The following is an 18,461-nucleotide window of genomic DNA, read 5'->3' as shown; positions in this document are numbered from 1 at the left end:
AGTTGTCTTGGAACACATTTTCATGTGGACTTCTAAGCAAAGATGAAGAGGACTTGCACCTACGTTGATATAAGAATAGTCATGTGGGGTTGTATACCACTTCCTATGTTGGCTTAATTAACTCTCTGAATATAATGATACACTTACAGGTTTTTTTGTGGCCCAAGCTTTAGGGCACCCCATAGCAGTTGCTTCCTTGAAAATTCCATTTAAAATCACATTCCTGATGATGATGTATTAAAAGTTGCTATGATCTCCATCTGTTTTGTGGATGTTGTTGGCAGCTTTTTGCTTTCATTTGTTACAATTCCTTTGGAAGTGGAAGAGTGTCAGATGGATCATCTTTAGGTGTTTCTATGTAATGTAAAATAAAAATGGATAAAGGTGAATACAAAACATGATGCTGACAGGGCATGCTAATCAGCCAGCTATGGAAGGGGAATAAACTGTTTATCTGCAGGAAAGCAGCAATGTAATCTTTCCGGTGTCATCTTTCTATCTTCCAAACTGAACTTAAAGTACTGACACTCAAAAATAATTTTTTACAGCGTTGCATGGGGGTTTTTTTGGTCCTGTTTCTATGCCACTCTTTTCTTAATCTCTTCTAAAACATGTACAGAAACAAAAAACAAAAGCAAACTGTTAACTTGCTGTCAAATTTAGGCATTAGGCTTTTTTCTTTTTTTAAGTCCTGTGACTCACTATCCCATTTTGAAGACGGGAACTGTTCTTATCTATAAGAAACACATGTGCATACTGGCAGACCTTAGACCACATAGCATACACATGTGAAACTGCTAGTGCTTTTGAACTATAAACATACTCTTCTGGTTTTGCTAGAAGTATTATTTTAAACATAAGATCCATAAAATTACTTAAAATTATTTATAAACTCTCTTAAAATATCCTTGTTGGATCAGTTCTGTCATTCTGGAGAAATACTTAATATCTACCCTATTAGAAAATTTCATGGTTTTATGCAGAAACCATGCTTCTTTATGCTGTTTAATTTTTTTTCTCCTCTGTAGAAATTTAAATTTATCTGCAATTAAAATGCATGTACTCTTTTTAGATATGAGGAAGTGATGTTGTGTGAAAGTTGTGATATTAAGATGTGCAAATAAAAACTGGTTACACTATTTTTCTTTAAAAACAAAGAGATTTTTTTTTCCAGTTTCCAGTAAGCCTTCTAAGTAAGGAAGGAAAGGAGAGCACTTCACCTGTACAGATTGTGTAAGGTTTGTACAGAATACTGTAAGGCACATTCTGTCATGTTTTGGTAGGTATTAAGTGTTATACTTACACCACATCTACATGATAACTTTTTTCTATTGATGCTTTTTTGTGGTAGTTTGTCTTCCCCCAGTCTTCAAAATTTCAGCTTTTTACAGCTCAACAGTTTGATAGACATTCTTATTTTTTAACATTTTTTTTCTGTGTGTGTGAAAATTGTAAGTAACTTCTGTTTTGGGAACAGCTGCATCCTTTTTTAATGAAGAAGGACCTGAGTTCTGTAAAGATTTATTCTTTTATGGAGGTCATTTGACTTCAGTGGTCCTGGGCGGGTCAGAGCTTAGGAAAGCAGTTTGATTACGTCAAGTTGTGATAGATGTGCATTGCTTCTAAAAGAAGGCTGTCCTTGCGCTTCCCTCTCGTGTGCAGAACGAGCATCAGTGTCCACACAATGAACTGGATAAGTGAACTCACCTCAATTAAGAAGTGCAACCACCATTTCTGTCCTGGACCAGATCACTGGTGTGACCAAGCAGATTCTTTTGGTGGTGAAAGGTGGTGGGAGGGAGATGAAGGGGAAGAGATGAATGGTTCAGGGTAAGGGTGGAAGGGAGGGTACATGGGCAGGATGGATGTTTTGATGGCAGTGCTGGATTATCTTGATCATGGCAGATGGGAAACTCTAAGAGCTCTGCAAGTATCAATGTGTTTTAGGAGTTGACATCCTAAATTAACGTCTTTATATGCTGGAAAGGCATATACTACTAAAAGTAGGCATCTACTTTTCTCCCTAAGGCTTCCCAAGGCAGCCATGGCATGCTGTTGTTATAGTATACTAACTGCTGTGTCATCCTCTGGTGGCTGCATAAATACAGACTATAGGTACTCACTCCTCTGGGGGTAAATAGGTAGGAATGCAGTGTCACTTCAATTAGATAGCTCTGCCACTTAGCATACTTGAATTACTTGAGACATTATCCCATTGCTTCCCACAGTAACTGGCAAGGCAAATGGAGTTAAAAATCTCTACCACTGAGACAGATAGACCAGTATGGCTGGCGCTCTCTGTATGATCCATGCATGTAGTGTCAGGACGTGGTTTTGGGGCCTTGCTTTTTCTCTCGCTGTTGGTACTAATAGAATGCTGTACCGTGCTTCTTCTTAAACTGCAAGTGTGCATCTGCATTTCTTTTAAACGTGCTTTCTTTCTATCTGCCCCTCAAAGGAATGCTGAAAGCAGCAAAAGCTAGTTGATAACTGTTCATGTAAACATGAAATTCCAGAAACAATCGTTGATAATATCTTATCCTTGAGCTAGCTTAGGGAAACATATTATTTCTGTTTCTTTTTATGACCTGGCTGAAGAACACTAATGTTAAGTGTAGATAAACAGTAGTCTTGATTTCAGTTTCGCTTCTTCTTAGGTTCATGCTTATATTATCAGCTATCTGAAAAAAGAAATGCCCTCTGTATTTGGAAAAGAGAACAAGAAGAAAGAACTGATCAGCAGATTACCAGAGATCTACATCCAGCTGCAAAGGGAATACCATATCTCAGCAGGGGACTTCCCTGAAGTCAAGAAAATGCAGGTAAGATGATAGATTACAGTTCCACTGAAATAATACTAACTTTCCAACAGGATTGCCAAATTGAATAAGGGAGGACAGATTATCTCAGCATTATAGTTTATTATTCAACAGCAGTAGAGCAGCTGAAGTGACAATCAGTCGTGTCTGTTTTGGGGTTAGCATGACTTGGAAGCAGCGCAGAACAAAAAAAATTGGTAACTTGCTTAGTGTGCATCCACTGATACAGGACTATAGAAATTGCCATAAGGAATCAGACCTTCTGTCCTTTTAGTCAATACTTGGTTCCTCATGGCAGATAGTACTAAAGGTTTTGTGCAAATACAATGGCAGCGGACACTTACGAGTTAAGCTGGTTCTTGTTTTGTATCCTAAATGTGGGTATTTATATTGCTTTTCTAATGCTATCAGATACTTCTGTAGGCAAAGATATCCTTAGTCACATATTACTCATTTTTACCCTACTCTGTTCTTGCCCTTACTGATACTGTCTGCCAGTGAGTAATAAAGGCAATGTGTTACCTGAAAAGTCCAACTTAAAACCTATGCCTTCTGAAAGTGATACCTTTCAGTTTTTCCTGTCCTTTTGAGCTTGTATTCTATGAAGAAGAGAGAAGTTCTCAATTTATACTCTTATTGTTAATTTTTAAATACCTTTTGTCTCTTGTTCCTCTTTTGAACTTTATGCAATCTTACTACCAGCTTTCTGTCACTTTCTCACCTTTTTATTTCTGTCCTCTGATTTGAGGTGAGTTGTTTAGAGAGTATCGTAGGGAAGAATAGCTATGTTGTGTTAGCAATGCTTTTCAATTTATTTCTCAAGCCTCAATTTGCAACTTTTGGATCTCAGGTCACAGGCTTCTTAAATGGCCTTTGAATTACAAGATAATTCAGCTTGGAAGCTGAAGAACATGAGAGCAGGAGCCTGCAGTTTGGTCTGACCGTGGGCTAGTCATGAGTGTGATGGAGGATGTTTCCCAGATTGACGCTTGCGTATCATTCTGACAATTTATGTGGTACACTTACACTGCTAATCATAGAGAGTGATGACTGGCTGATTAACCTATCTATAGGGATGCACGAGTTTCTTTTATGAACTAAAATATTTAACCTGAGAATCAGTTATTGGCATGAGACAATTATAGATGAAGCACAAGATCTAGTTCAGCTAGGTTTTCACAGGCGGGATTGTCGGAAGGGTTTCATGAGTTAGGCTTTAAAAGGGGGTTGTGTGGAAGAAGTCGACTTCTTCTTCCCTTGACACTTTTGTTGGTGATGAGAGAATGAGAGGTGATCACCTGTCAGTTTGAATATGGAAACAAAATTTCAATAGAGCTTTATCAAACTAATAGCGCATGTCACTAAGCCTCAGCAGCAGATGGCAGCAAATATATACATGAGAGATCAGTCACTTCTGTAATGAGGAGCAAAATTGTGAGAAAACAAAATTGTGCCAAAACAGAAAGCAGGTTTGACCTTTGCTTTCTCAGATCTATTGCATACCATAAACTTATACTGATCAGTTGCCGTAAATCAGGTGATTGTGTATAAATGTCACCTGAACAGAGTGATGGTTGTTGGTCGGCAGTTTTCCTCTAAGAAATCCAAAGTTCTGTGTGCATGGGCAATGCCACTTGCCTGTGCTTCAGGTTTCTTGGGTTCATATCATAGTTCTCATATGTACGGGAGCAGCTCCCTGAGGTGATAGATGTGGCTCGTTAAAGCAATTTAACACCATCTCGAGAGGGGTTTTGGAGGGGGTTGTTTGGGGTTTTTTTTAACAGTTTCCACTGTAACTCTCTTCCTGGCCAGCATTTTGCATGTAGAAATCATTTAATAATTGCCTAAAGCATTTTTAGTTTTCCAACACTCTGGTGTAAAACATGCTTGGGCTTGTGTTGGAATAGCACATATCACCTAGTTAAACATCTCACTGAGGTTAGTAGGAGTTTATGTACAAGATGAAAACTCGTCAGGGACCATATGACTTCATGATTTCTGGCAGCACTTCTATAAAAATGCTGCTGCTGTTTATCCCAACTCAGTTTTTCTTTATTGGTAAAGGATGCTTCTTCATGACCTAACCACAAACAAAAAGTTTAATCTATAAAATCAGATCAGTTCTGCAAACTCTTGGATTTATTTTTAACTTTAAACACTTGCATAAGTTCTAGCAGGACTGAGGACCTACTTGCATGCTTTCTTTGATGTTTGGAAGAAAATCACCAAATGGAAAGTTGTTGGATAACAGTCATCAACTGCCATGTTTTTATGCATCGCCATTTTGAAAATTGTATTGTAAATGTAATTTAATAGACGAGCTCATACACTGTTGCAAAATTGTCTTAGTGTGTTTGATCAATATATTGGTGTATGGTACATAAGTGTTAGATTTGATTCTCCTTCAAGAGGAGTTTCAGTTATGGAAACTGCTTCAAAAGATAACAGATTATTTTAATTTGAAGCCCATTCTTTAATCTCTTCAATGTATTGGAAATGTTTGTAACTACTGTCACTGAAACCTTTGTCATTGACAGGAGCTGTTGGAGACTTGTGACTTCACTAAATTTCATTCTTTGAAACCAAAGCTAATTGAAGCTGTGGATAACATGCTGGCCAACAAAATTGCATCCCTGATGAGCCTGATCAGACAGGAAGAGAGCAATATGCCCACAGAGATTGTACATGGTGGAGCATTTGATGGCACCATGGCAGGACCTTTTGGCCACGGATATGGAGAAGGTGCTAAGGAAGGAGCTGATGAAGACGAATGGATTGTTGCCAAAGATAAACCTGCTTATGATGAGATTTTCTACACTCTATCACCAATCAATGGAAAAATATCTGGGATTAGTGCAAAGAAGGAGATGGTGACTTCTAAACTACCCAACAGTGTCTTGGGGAAGATCTGGAAACTTGCAGACTGTGATGGCGATGGGATGTTGGATGATGAGGAGTTTGCATTAGCAAAACATCTCATCAAGATTAAATTGGATGGATATGAACTGCCTGGCACGCTACCTTTCCACCTGGTGCCACCATCTCACAGGAAACCCTTCCAGACAGCAGAGTGAAAAATACAAGGAGAAGAATGAGGATTTTGGAAATCTTTCAACAAACATATTGAAACCACCAAAATTTGAAATTAGGCTTAGATCCTTAAAGCTCACAGCACCTTTCACACAAGTTACTGAAATTAGAAGCATGGTAGCAGGGAAACATTCGTGTAGCTGTCCCTGCTGACCTTCACTCAGACATGCTTATCACAAGTGCCTTGTATAGATCTATCATAAGGTGAAAATGTTTTTGTAGTCCTGCTTCTGTGTTTTGCTGCCTTTACAACCATAAAGCAGAAAAGACCATGTATAAAAATCACTGACCTTCACCAAACCTAAATACTTATCAACCATAAGTTTCTCAAAGCTCTTTTAAATAGTGCAAGGAAGCCCTAAATGTTAAATTCACCTGCCTATGCAAGGAACATTTTCTATGCTAAAAACATACTTTAGGCATTGAGTGAATGTCAGCATCTCTATAGTTTAAGAAAAGGCCGATATAAAAGGAAATTTTAATTATGTTCTTTTTGTTATTTAATAGGGGGTTAGAAAAAGAGAGAAGAGTAATGGGGAGAGTCTTTTAAGTGCTCAGAATATGAGCAGACTTGTTTTAAACCTTTACTGATTATAGCTAGAACTGCAAAATATTAAAATTATTCTTTCAGTCTGTCATCATTGTGTCTTGTTATCTGAAGAACTGCTTCTTCAGTTTTACACAGCACTATATACTCAATGTTATCATTAGAAGAACTGAATCTCCTTTGTTCCTTGGATTTGGAGTTTCTTTTGAGGTTTCAGTTTAGCTGCTCTGCAGACAATAAATTCCTGAATTGTTCAAAGCGACAGCAGAATGTTTTCATAAGCTAAAAAAAAAAAAAAAAATCACATTTCCATTGAAATCAAGCCTCGCTTTCTGTTCAGAAAAGGTGCATTGCTCAAAGTCAGCCTCTTCAAAGCACATAAAATTGTCTCGGGAAATTTTCATTAGTATTTAATTTCTATTTACAGCTAACTATACAGTTATCACTATATATTTTTTTATATATAATACTTTTCTTAAACGTTTTTTAACTTTCTTTTGCCAACATGTAGCTGACGACCACAAAAGAGAGATTTGATTCCTATGGTGGCAGATTTGAAAGGTGGGGAGGCTAACAGGAATCTTTACATTGACTGTAATAAATGATAGACTGGTCCCTCCAGATATTATTCCTTTATTGAAAACAATGCATGAAAGGAATGGATGCTTAATAAACATTCATTTTTCTAACAACACAATCAAAGTTGAACACACCGGCTGCTTACAACAGATTTTTATCAGTACCTTAAAAGAGCACGAATTTTTGGCCCTGTGAACTTGAGTCTTTCAGGGAGGGCCAGTTCTCTTCTAAAATCAAACTTGGCAGTCAGTTTTGCTCTGTGCATGTGAGTAGGAATTGACTTGTATTCCATTTGTAGTGTGAAATACCCTAAACATCAAAGGTACTGTAGTTTTGAGCACTTTTTCTTTGAGTCTCAGTAAGTGGTAGCAGTAGTGCCTCCTGAGACAGAGCAAGCCAAAAAGTGTTTTAGCATCCTTGCAGTAGGGATGAGGAGGGAAGTAGTTTGGGTATTGTCTCCCAGTTAAGATTTTAGTCACACTTACGTGTTCAGATTTGTAGGTGACCGAAGAAGAGCCTCAGCTTCGTTTTTCAAATCGTACATTTGTAGGTTGTCAGGTTTAATACTTCAGATCTTTCAGGACCTCTTATCTTTCTGCATCTGTTCTATTCTGATGTGAAATTACCGTGAGCTTTGCCAGGGCTCTACCATGCGAAAACAATGAAGCTATTTTAGGTAATGACAGAAGAACACCTTTACCTTGCCAGGCTTCCAGGTCTGTATCAGGGATATCCTGGCATAGTTAAATTGTTCTTGAGGGCTTGCTTGCTTTATTTTAATTCTTAGGTTTTTCTCATATCATTCAGGCATACCAACTTGATTTCTGTTAGACTTAAATTAGGAGCCACATTAGCCTTAGTGCCTCTCTGTGCACTTTAGTAGAGCTGTGAAACTTGACCATGAGTCTACCTGTGTGACTGTACATCTGCAGAGTAACTGGTTTTCTATGTAATTTATTTTTGATTGAACAAAAAGTAGTCTATAGACATTGCAGGGGTTGTTAAAAAAAAATGGTCTGCAGAAGCAGTAATGTATGCTTGTGTGCGGTGTCTGCAGTCAGTAACAAATTCATGCACTAATGACCAACCTGACTAGCTTAGTAAGGAAAGTCACCAGGAGAAAGAAAGCAAGGTTGTGTATTGTGACTACTGTAGTGTGGACAAAGCTGAGAGGATCTGGGAAGTTGCTGATCTTCTGACTCTGTCTGCCTTACCTTGTTCTTTAGCAGCACAGGGTTCCAAGGGTGAACCCATGTTTGAGTTCCCACCGTGTGTAGCTTCCAGGGGTGATGCTCTGAATGCATTGGAGCTATGTGATCCCATGCCAGTAGAAATGTCCTCCTTCAGTGAGAGGAGCAGGATAGTTTCTCGGTGATTTTGTTTTATTTTTCTAGCTTTATTGGTAGTAAAATGGAGAACACAGCCTTTTCTTCAGTCTCCATGACAGTGTGCTAACTTGGGCTTAGGGGAGACAAATGGAAATGTATCATTTTGATAAGTTAAAATACTTTGTCTAGATGGGGTTGAAATGTTTTGCTTTGTTTTCCTGTACAATTTGGAAGGGGAATGCACAAAGCATGTATAGGAGCGGAGATGGATTTTCTCTGTTTATCTGGAGGAATAAAGTGTTTCAGGATTGGCATACAGAGCTACATGCATAAATATATTTCTAGATATGTGGTGCAAGTGCACTAGCATCGTACTTAGTTAATAGGAATAAAGTACATTTCATGTGGACTTTAAACAGCAGTTTCTTGCACAGCTAAACTGATATAGTAGGTTGCTGTTGCTCAGGGGAAGGGATCTCTCTTCTTGCTACCTCCTTGCAGACCCATGGGCCTACTCCATTTGCCGTGCTGGCTCTCTGGCTTGTCAGATCCTGCAAGCCCATTCAGCTAGTTAAACCAGCCACACACAACAGTTTGGAGAGTGGTCTGTGGAGTTAGTGTGTCTGTGTGTTAGGAGCATGAGAAGTGAGCAGGATTACCTTCTCATGAAATTGTGCTCCAAGTAGTTATTGGGAACAGCAGTATGAGGTAACCTTTGGTGTTCAGTTTGTTGTTACTAATATCTGCTGAAGAACAACTAAGACGTTGGATTTGTTGGCCATTTTATGCCTAGGATTTTGATTACATTTGCTGTGAGACCATTCAAAACTGTCAGTAATTCATCCAGTGAAATCAGTGCTCCTGGTGTAGTCTGCTGCCATAAACCAAAGTAGAGACTGCTGCTTTTACCTCTTCTCCAGCTATTCTGTAACACAGTTTTAATTCCCAACTCTAATTCTGTTCCCACAGACATTAATTAGAATTTTGCTGTAGATTGGAACAGAAAACAAAAAAGTAGGGCTGCTGCTCATAACCACACTACAAGACAGCAAGAGCCTTTTAAAGCTGTGACAGCTTGAAAATGGTGAGTTTACAAAGATTTTTAGGTCAGGGTGAGGCCCCAGTTGTTATGGTTGGGGATGGTATGGATTTGTGTGGAACCTGGTCTCAAAGCAGCAGTATCCGGTCCCTGACTTTCAACAACATCATTCATCCCCAGTACTTGAAATGTGCCCTCTTTCTCTTCTTCTCACTTCCTTCCCTTCACAACATGCACTCTCTTGGTGGCTCTTTGAATTCAAGCAAGTTTGAAGTGCATGGTTTGATGGGTATGTGTAACTTAGCACTGAGAGAATGAATGTGAACTTTGTTTTCTACTTCACATGCTCACCTTTTCTAATATTTTTGTTAAATACTGTGGTTTTTCACTTCAAAGGCACTCTAATGTTTGAGGGAAGGCTTGATCTGTCCAGTGTGCTTCAGTTTGTCCAACTAGGCAAACAAAGTTGTAAGTTCATTATTGTTGCACTTTTATTACACAATAAATTCCTTGCAGATACTGTAATATATTTTAATATGCTTTGTAATCATTTTTAGAAAGTGGTGATAAAAATCGCTGATTTAATAAACTAATATTGAACTACCTGAGATTTTCTTTTGTAAGCTTCTTTCTGGAAGGTAATCTTTCAGTGACTAGAATTTTGTAATCCTGCTACTTAAGGCTCATAGGCATATAGTAGCTATTTGGCAAGCGGCTTATTTTCCCACCTTGGTTTATGCATCCATAATAGGTTATGGCTATTTCTCTTCTATGTCCTTGAACTTGTTGCTGAAATTACTGCTTACGCCAAGGCTTGACTCCAGAATTAAATTTATATTTAAAAAGGAAGAAAAAAAAACACCCTCCAGCACCTCTCTGTATTTAGCTTTTTATAGCAGAATGTAATTTTGGAGTTTCTTAATGTCTAAGTATGGAAATTTCTTAAAGTCCAAGTGTGGAAGATAAACCAAAAACTTCCTGTGTGGATTGAAAACTTGAAACTTGAGCTGAGAGGCACTTCTTTTAACTTCAGTGGGGGTACTAATCTTGAAAAATAAAGGTAGATTAAATAGCAGTTTAGCAAGAAGTACTTTGTTGATATGTTTGTCCCAAAAAAACCAAGGGCATCTTTCACACTGTGCTACCTACTACTTATAAATATCCAATTATATCAGTAGAACATTCATATTAATGTTGTGCTTAAATTAATTCCTCCTGCCCCTCTCCTTCTCCTGTATATACACAACTTATTTGAAGCATGTCCAGAGATACATCTGTGCCACCAGGCTGCTACAGTTTAGCTATCACTCCTACTACAAGCAAATGTAAGTTGCTGCAGAGTTAAAAGGGTTCGTAGGTAGCAGTGTTAGCAAGCTAGGCTGTTACGTTCGTGGTGGTCATGCCACCACCAAGGTCACAGGAAAGCAAGTGTTTCACATGCAAACAATATGTTGTGGGTTCCTGGAGGCTACACTGCTGTTGAATTGCAGTGGCTTGTTTGAACTGTTCCTTATAGAAGTCAGAAATAGTTTGGAGAAGATGAAATTTTAATGGGGTTTGGAGGTGGGGGTTTGGTTTTTTTAGCAGAATGGTGTTTTACATACTCCCCATACAAGACATTTCAGACTTTGAAAAATTTGCAGCACACTTCATAGTTAGATGTTCTGCTCTAATTCACAGTTTATATTTGGATAACAGGAAAAGTGGATGAATGTCCACACTACCAGTTCAACTGTAAGTTTTGCAGTAATTGTTACTTACAATATTTGGCACCCTTAAACTGTGAAATATTTCTATTTATGCCTACCATACCATTTAGTTTCTCCAAACCTTGTTATTGGCTCCCATGTTTGGTGTATTTGTAAGGGCTTTGGAGCAGACACTTTTATTCAGAGCTTCTCTCATCCAAGGCTCTATCATGCTGCAAGTACTAACTGTGAGTGCAGAGGACCTTTTAGAAAGCTTGGCCCTTGGGCTAGCCTGCCTGACTTGGGTAGGAAACCCCAGGAGAAAGAGTTGGCTGCCTTGCACTGCTTAGACAGATGAACAAACACATCTGCTGAAGGTGCCTCCCTTCGCTTGGGATTCATGGCAATGAGCTATCTTCTGGAAATAAATGCCCAAACCCAGCAAACACCTGTTGTGATTAAAGCACAGGCAGGAGGAGGCGTACGTGTTTTTCACAATTACAGTCGGAAGTCCTGTATCTATACAGCTTTTCTGACTTCTGAGGGAAATATACCTTCTCTTGTGGAAACCACGGTATTGAGATGGGTTCCTCTCCCTTTCCCCACCGGACTTCATGCTAGCACAGATTTGTACCTGGTGATAGACTGTGGACTCACAGTTACTTTCTGATCCAGTCAATACTGGAAACTCATTAATGCCAAGTCTAACTTATTCTCTCACCTATTCTTTTCTCTGAGATGGAGCTTGTCCATGTTCTTTCCAAGGTGTTGCTAGCTTGGCATCCCATATTCCACTTCAGTCTGGAGCTCTGAAGATTTCATTGTCATGAAAGTAGGTCACTTTACATGGATGGTATGGGTCTCTCACTGGATGCTGTACTTCAGGTGCACTGTAAGATTTCTATGTATGAATATCTTTTTTTAAACATTTTAAACAAGGAACTGATGAAGGATGCTGCTCATGCTTAGTGATTTCCTATTTCGGGTCATTCTGGTTTTTTTCTCAAAATGCATTAATTTTATGTCTAGTCTGAAAGTAAGAAATTAACCGACAATGTAACTATAAACAGTAAGTTCAGGTTTGGTGATTTTAGCCTACAATGGAGAGTAATTGCAATTTTTCTTCATTTAGCGCTACCCTGTCTTATCTCTTGTCTGCTAAAATTTGCATCCTTACTGTTAACTGTTTATACAATGCTATGTCTTTTGCCAGCTACCTTCAATCATTCCACATGACTAGGTGGCCTTCACAATGAAACTGGGAAGCCTGGGCTGGGAGGGGGCTGTGATTGTAATCAGTAATCTGCAGTGGGGGACCAAAACCTGAGAGCACACTGTGGCATACGCCATCCCTGTGGGTAAGGTGCAGTGCTCTGGCACTAAGGGTCCTGGGAGCCCATCTGCATGTACGTCTCACAAGCTTGTTTCATCAATAAATAGAGCTAAACACTTTATCACTCCAATATGCAAATAACCCCCTAAAATACAGCTGTAAAGGAGAAGTAGTTTTGCCCTCATGCAGTGGTCTTCCTTAGTAGCAATGAATAAAAATGAAAAAATCTGAACCATATGATAAAAATACACTAGTTAGATCTGGCATTGCCAATGCAGCGATTTCCAGGGCCTGTTTGCAGTATGATGTTCAAAATGCTAAGGCTATTCTGTCACTTGAAACCCTTTATCTATGTTTGTATGAAATGGAAAGAGAATTAAAGTCCTCTGTTCCATGTGTTCATACCACAAAGCCTTTGAAGCTCTTATGTTCACTGTTTGAGGTTCAGAAACAGAAGGAAAATTTCAAGATAATATAAACAGCTCCAAGGAGAAAATGTCTTTAATTCATGACTAAACAAGCAAATGTATATTTTCTGTTTCAAAAAGATGACTGAACTTCTTCGTGCCAGGAAAAATAAATCCATCTGATTTTGCTTTAAGCTGTCCTCTTTTTCAAATGCAGCAAGGGGCTCCAGTTCCTTTGGATGACGTAATTCGACTGTTCTGCTTGAATTCTGCTCCCTGTTGATGTCATCTTGCCGCCAGCCAACTATTCAAAGAGAAAAGCAACTTCTAGTTTAGACTAGAGCATGGGGAGGCTGAGGTTTGTAACAACCCAGCACCCCGGGATGCCAGTTTAGATCCTCCCAGGCAGAGCTCAGCTTTAAGAGGAGCTGGGGCTCCATCCACCGGGACCCCCCTGCCTGCGGGTGGGTGGCACCCTGGGGCAGCTGGTGACGGCAGCGCTGGGAAGGCAGGTATGTGGGGGGCAGAGGGGGGGTGCCTGGGGGTGGTGAACTGGAGCCTCTCGGGGAGAGAAGCTGAGAGAAGTATTTGGCTATTCAGGGACAAAGTCCAGCTGAGAGGCCTGTGAAAGCAGGGAATCTGTGCAGGCTGACAGCTGGAGGTCTCCGTGCCTCTCCGAAGCTGCTGTTGACTAACGCCCCAACTTTTCTTCAGTCTTAGTATCCCAAATGAGCAAACAGCTTCTTGCAATAATTACTGCCTGCTGCTCTCTGGTGTTCTCAGTATCCAAAGCATAGCTCCTCTGTGCCACGATGAGGTCTAAGATTCGCTGTAATTCAATATGTGGTTAGGAAATATTCTGGGATCATGGTTCATCTCACCTGTGTCTATACTGCCTTGATGAGACTGAACGTTAGCTGTTTGCAGGAGCTGGGGAGGGCGGCGGAGGGGAAGGCTAACTGTGGGACCCAGGCAGCAGGCTAGTTTCTGTGCTTACTTGGCATGCTGTGGGCTACAAGACCATGGCCCTGAGAGGGGGCTGCCTTCCTACTCTACAGAGTCAAGGCCCAGATGTTTGTTGTTTTGAGACTCTTACATGTGGAACCAACATGGCTGGAGACACAGTGGGAGGTAAGAGGGCTGAGCTGTCGTGCACGTGTTTGCATTTGATATACTTATTTTCTCTGAGATTTGGGGAACCTTCTCCTTAGCAGAGATCAGACAGGATTTTCACGTACCTTCACGTGTGTATGCAAAGGAACGTGTGTTCCTATGATAGGAACGTGTGTATGCAAAGCATACATAACCCAGGGTGACAGGCTGTGTCAAACCTTTCACCTGAGCCATGTGAATAAACTCAGTCCTCTGTAAGAGCAGGCATGAGTATGACCGCATGGCTTTTAGGTCGGAGCTCGCTTTGCTCAGTGGCAGCTCAGAGCATGGATGTAGTAGCTTGGTACAATGAAGAGCTTGTTTAGTTACAGGACTGTCAGCTGTGAATGGCCTTATGTAGGGACACTTTGGCACATGAAGGCATCTGCACGCACCTGTGCAAATGTATTCCCCTCTGGCAGACTCCTCCATCCCAGTGGGCGAGGGCAATGATGGGGGGAAGCCAGTGCTGCTGCCTGGAGAGTGGGGCCAGGGAGGTCTCCACAGGACCAGGGCTCTGCTGTCCTGGAAAAGCTCATGGTGATCAGCCCTTACTCAGGTCAGGGGTGGGAGTGGGAGCAGCAAACTCTGCAACTGCAACCCTCTACTGGTCCTGTGACTGTTGCTTTTATGCTCTTTGTGACGGGGAATTAAACATTTCTTCCTGTTTTAGAGAGGAGCTGGGAATTCACATAGGTGTTGTGGGAAGAGGAGGACGACTATGTTAAAAAAAATAAAAAAATTCAAATAGGTAGAAAGGAAGTGTCACATCCCTCTCTGTTTTACATGGCGTTGCCAAGAGTGGAAGAGCAGTGGGAGAAGGGCTGGGGGCAGAGGAACTTTGAGGCTGCAAGCCAGGCTGCTTGGGCATGAGGTCTGTTTGATCTCCACAGTCTCTGTTTCCCTCTTAAGCTGAACAAGATTGTGGGCAGATAAGAAAGGGTGCTAAAAAAACCTAACATGTCTTATGTGGCTGCTACTTTGCAGAAGGGAATCCCACATCAGGGTCCTTCCTGTTGAGAAACAAGAAAAAGCTGCTGCCATCATGGAAAAACACTCCAGACTGAAAACAGGGCAAGAGGAGGGTGCTCTTTGGGCCCTTCTCCTCCTTCCTGAGGTCGGTGGGAAGGCTCCCCTTTCCTGCAAAGGTGGCAAGAGAGGGCCCATGGTTAGCCTGGAGGGGTGATTTTTTCCTGGTCCCTCCAGGACACTACACATAAATATTGTTGTGCCTTTCCTCTTATCTTGTTAGGACATAAATAACTGAGGAAATGGCTTTATTTATCAGTGTCACATAAATGTCCACCATTTTAACTTTGAACTGTAGATAGATACTACAAATAGAGATAAATATTCAGGAATTAGTGAGATTTTTATACCAGATCTTTGATTGCCTTGTATCGTCATAAAAAGCAAAGCCAGTGTTTCACACGTTTAATCATTTAGATAATAATTAACTTGCAATAGGGAGAAATGCCTGCATCCAGGGCCAAGTCCCCTACTGGTCCTCTGCCGTCTATTTGTTAGGAGCAAGGACATTTTCTCAACACACACAACCTAGCCAACCTGTACCAGATTTAAGCCAACAGCTTAGGTAGGTATAATCCTACCTTTAGAAGAATGTAGGTATAACTAAAAGCAAGACAGAAAAGAGAAGAGTGGAATTATAACCAGGCAATGAGCTTACAGAAGATATGTAAACAGTTGCTGAATTTATATCCCTTTCCTCCTGCCATCCTATTCCCATTTAATGATTATTAAGAATTACGTTGTATTAGTTGGCTGGTGAACACAAGTCTAGGAATTTGGAGGGAATATTTTGAGTAATACCTGTAACATATGTATTAAATTTTTTATTTTTAGCTGTCTTATGTGACGTTATGTATGAAATTTCTTGAGGGTGTGTATGAAGATACAGATTTTGTTGATCAAGTTTTATCTGTACCGAGTTTTAGGGGGTTTGTTCATTTCTTCTTACGTGTTTCCTCCTGTCACTTTTGGATGCTAATTAAACTACACTTGCCAGAATGGAAAAGACTGCTATTCCCTTACCTCATGTCTGAGCTGGGCATCTTCACTTACAGCTTCTGATTTCAGATACCCACCCATTTTCTAGCAGTGATTCCCAGCAGCAACCCTCTGGTTCCCAGCAATTATGCCAGGTCAATGTGTTCTGTGCTTGTGCGACCTTGTAAGTGACAGAAAGGACTCACTGCTATAGAAGTTACCAGAATTATTTTCCCTTTTGGTACTAACGAGAAGTCCACCAATAGTAAACTTTGGAAGCAGCTGGCACTGCCAGCTTGACCCCAGTTTGCCCTGTCAGCAGCAGGTATCTGTGCACACGAGCTTCCTCAAAGCAGTGACTGCCAAATTCCTAACACCTCACAATTTCACATTTTCATTTGCTGTATCCCAATTTAACCACTTGGGAATTTCTCTGATCTTTGTACCCTCTGCTGTGCTTTCATTTTCAGACTCCATTGTCAGGTTCAATTTCCCAGGTAAGAATTCCTTTAGAAAAGCAGCCTGTCATCAGCCAGAGTCTTCAGTGAAATTGTGAAAGATGCTCTTTACCAAAGCACCAGCATGGTGGATGACTATTTTTACTGCTTTATAGCAATTTTGATGCCTTTCATACATTAGTTTTGAGCGTAAGAATTGGACGAGGCCTGTGACAACCCTTACTCATTGTGTTCTGATGGGTTATTTCCTTCAGATTGGATGAAAGGTTCACAGGTAGATCATAAATACTTGGTCTCCGTTCCTGAATTCAAAGGTCGCTTTGCATGAAAACAGCGAGCTGAACGTAGGAATAGGAGTGGATCTACAACTGAAAGTCATTCTCCAGAATGACCAGCTGCTGAATGTCATAAAGGAGTTCCTCCAAACCCGAGTAAGTCTATTTTTTTTTAATGTTCTTTGATCTTTTTTCTGTAATGTATCATTATAGCCAGATTTGGCTCTTAGCACTGCCTTTGCATCCTGCAAACGCAGATCATCTATTACAGATCTGTCTTCAGGTAATCATCTGCCGATGCAGGGAGCATTTCTAACTTAATTTAGTAAAACAGGTGAGCTGTTGTGTGAGGCAGTGGCTCAACAAATAAGCTTCCTCTGCACCTAAATGAAATTAGTTTGGTCATTGTTCAGGGTGGCTGCAATGCTTGGATAACAACCCTTTTTAAAAAAGGAGCCTGCAGACATTCTGAGAACCATTTTGCAAATTCAGAAATGGCATTATGATATGGGTTAACTATATGGATTTATTACGTGGGAGTGAGTTAATATCACACCTCTGGCAGGGAAAGGCAATTCTTTGAATATCTGCTCTCCTGATGGAGAAAGTAGCCAGTGCTGAACTAGCCCAAAAGATCAGAAAATATTGTGTGGATCCTCTTTATAGTTCCATTTCAAACTTGGCTAAATTCGTCCTTTCATAAGGTTTTTGTCTATGGACATGATCCTTCCTTGTGTTGTTGCTGAACTGTCAGGCTTCAACGCCGTCCCTGTTTTGCAGAAGTCAAGCAGTGGGGGTTAAGAAACATCTGCCAAAAAAAAAAAAAGAAAATAGAAAATGCAGTAACAAATCATTGCTTCTGCACTTCGCACACCTTTTTATCTTGTAAAATGGCAAAATTATTCATATTTATTAGAGCACAGAAAACTATCAGGCAAGCAACTTCCCATTTGCAGTGGCTGCTGTTGCTAGTTCCCTATTGCTGTCTTCTCACGCTAAGACAGATCATGGTTTTTTTCAGTATTTTACATTTTATGAATTAAAAAGGCACAGAGCCCAGAATAGCTCAGAACTGGGCTTTTGCAAGATGGACACAGAATATTTGGGAAGCAGGTCACCCTGCTCCACACCTCCGCAGTTTGTCAGTGTGTTAATTTTTCATTTCCTTCTCTCTTTGCAGTGGGTTGACAGCAGCAGACACCTCTCTCCTCTTCCACCATTACAACAGGTTTCTTGGTTTCGCAGCTAGGCTGTTATCCAGGTAATACTTGTAATTATGGCAGTAGTCCAAGCAGATGGTGTTTGGTCACTAAAGATGTCTGTAGCTATGGATCTTGCACTGATTTTTTTTTTTTTAAGTGATTCTCTTGCCTTCATACCAGCAAGGTCACTGCTATTACAGATTTACACCGTAAGCCAAATGACTCCAAAAGAGTTGCTCAGTTGAGCTGAAATCCAGTTTATTGTGTCACAGGCTCTAAAGGGAAGACTCCTCCTTTCTAATCTTCCTGAATGTTCAGCTTGGGTGCTGTGTTGAATTACAAGCCTGATTTTTCACTGATATGGATGAGGCAGGCAAGCCTGTGACAGCCTGGGGAAGAGAAATAACGCTTCCCGACTCCCAGCCCAGGACCTTGTCCATGTGATTATGAACCTGTGTCACCATTCTTACAGTGACAGATATGCAAAAACTGAACTAATGAGAGGAAAGAACCAAGTCAGTTCCATTTCCTTTCTAA

The 18,461-nt window shown here is 40.4% G+C and overlaps 1 protein-coding gene across 1 annotated transcript in view; it reads left to right on the top strand.

Annotated features, from left to right (window-relative positions):
• Positions 1 to 10,005, top strand: part of EHD4 (EH domain containing 4) — a 32,454-nt gene extending 22,449 nt beyond the window's left edge. Inside the window, exons 5-6 of the mRNA XM_072863618.1 lie at positions 2,658 to 2,822; positions 5,357 to 10,005. Coding sequence (XP_072719719.1) covers positions 2,658 to 2,822; positions 5,357 to 5,893 — 702 coding nt within the window. The 3' untranslated portion in view covers positions 5,894 to 10,005. The remainder of the gene's footprint in view (positions 1 to 2,657; positions 2,823 to 5,356) is intronic.
• The last annotated feature ends 8,456 nt before the right edge of the window (positions 10,006 to 18,461 follow it).

Source organism: Ciconia boyciana, chromosome 6 (assembly GCF_034638445.1).
Source record: "Ciconia boyciana chromosome 6, ASM3463844v1, whole genome shotgun sequence".
NCBI classification, from domain to species: domain Eukaryota; kingdom Metazoa; phylum Chordata; class Aves; order Ciconiiformes; family Ciconiidae; genus Ciconia; species Ciconia boyciana.
Note: the sequence above shows the minus strand (reverse complement) of the source record. Positions and strands in the feature narration are given on the sequence as shown.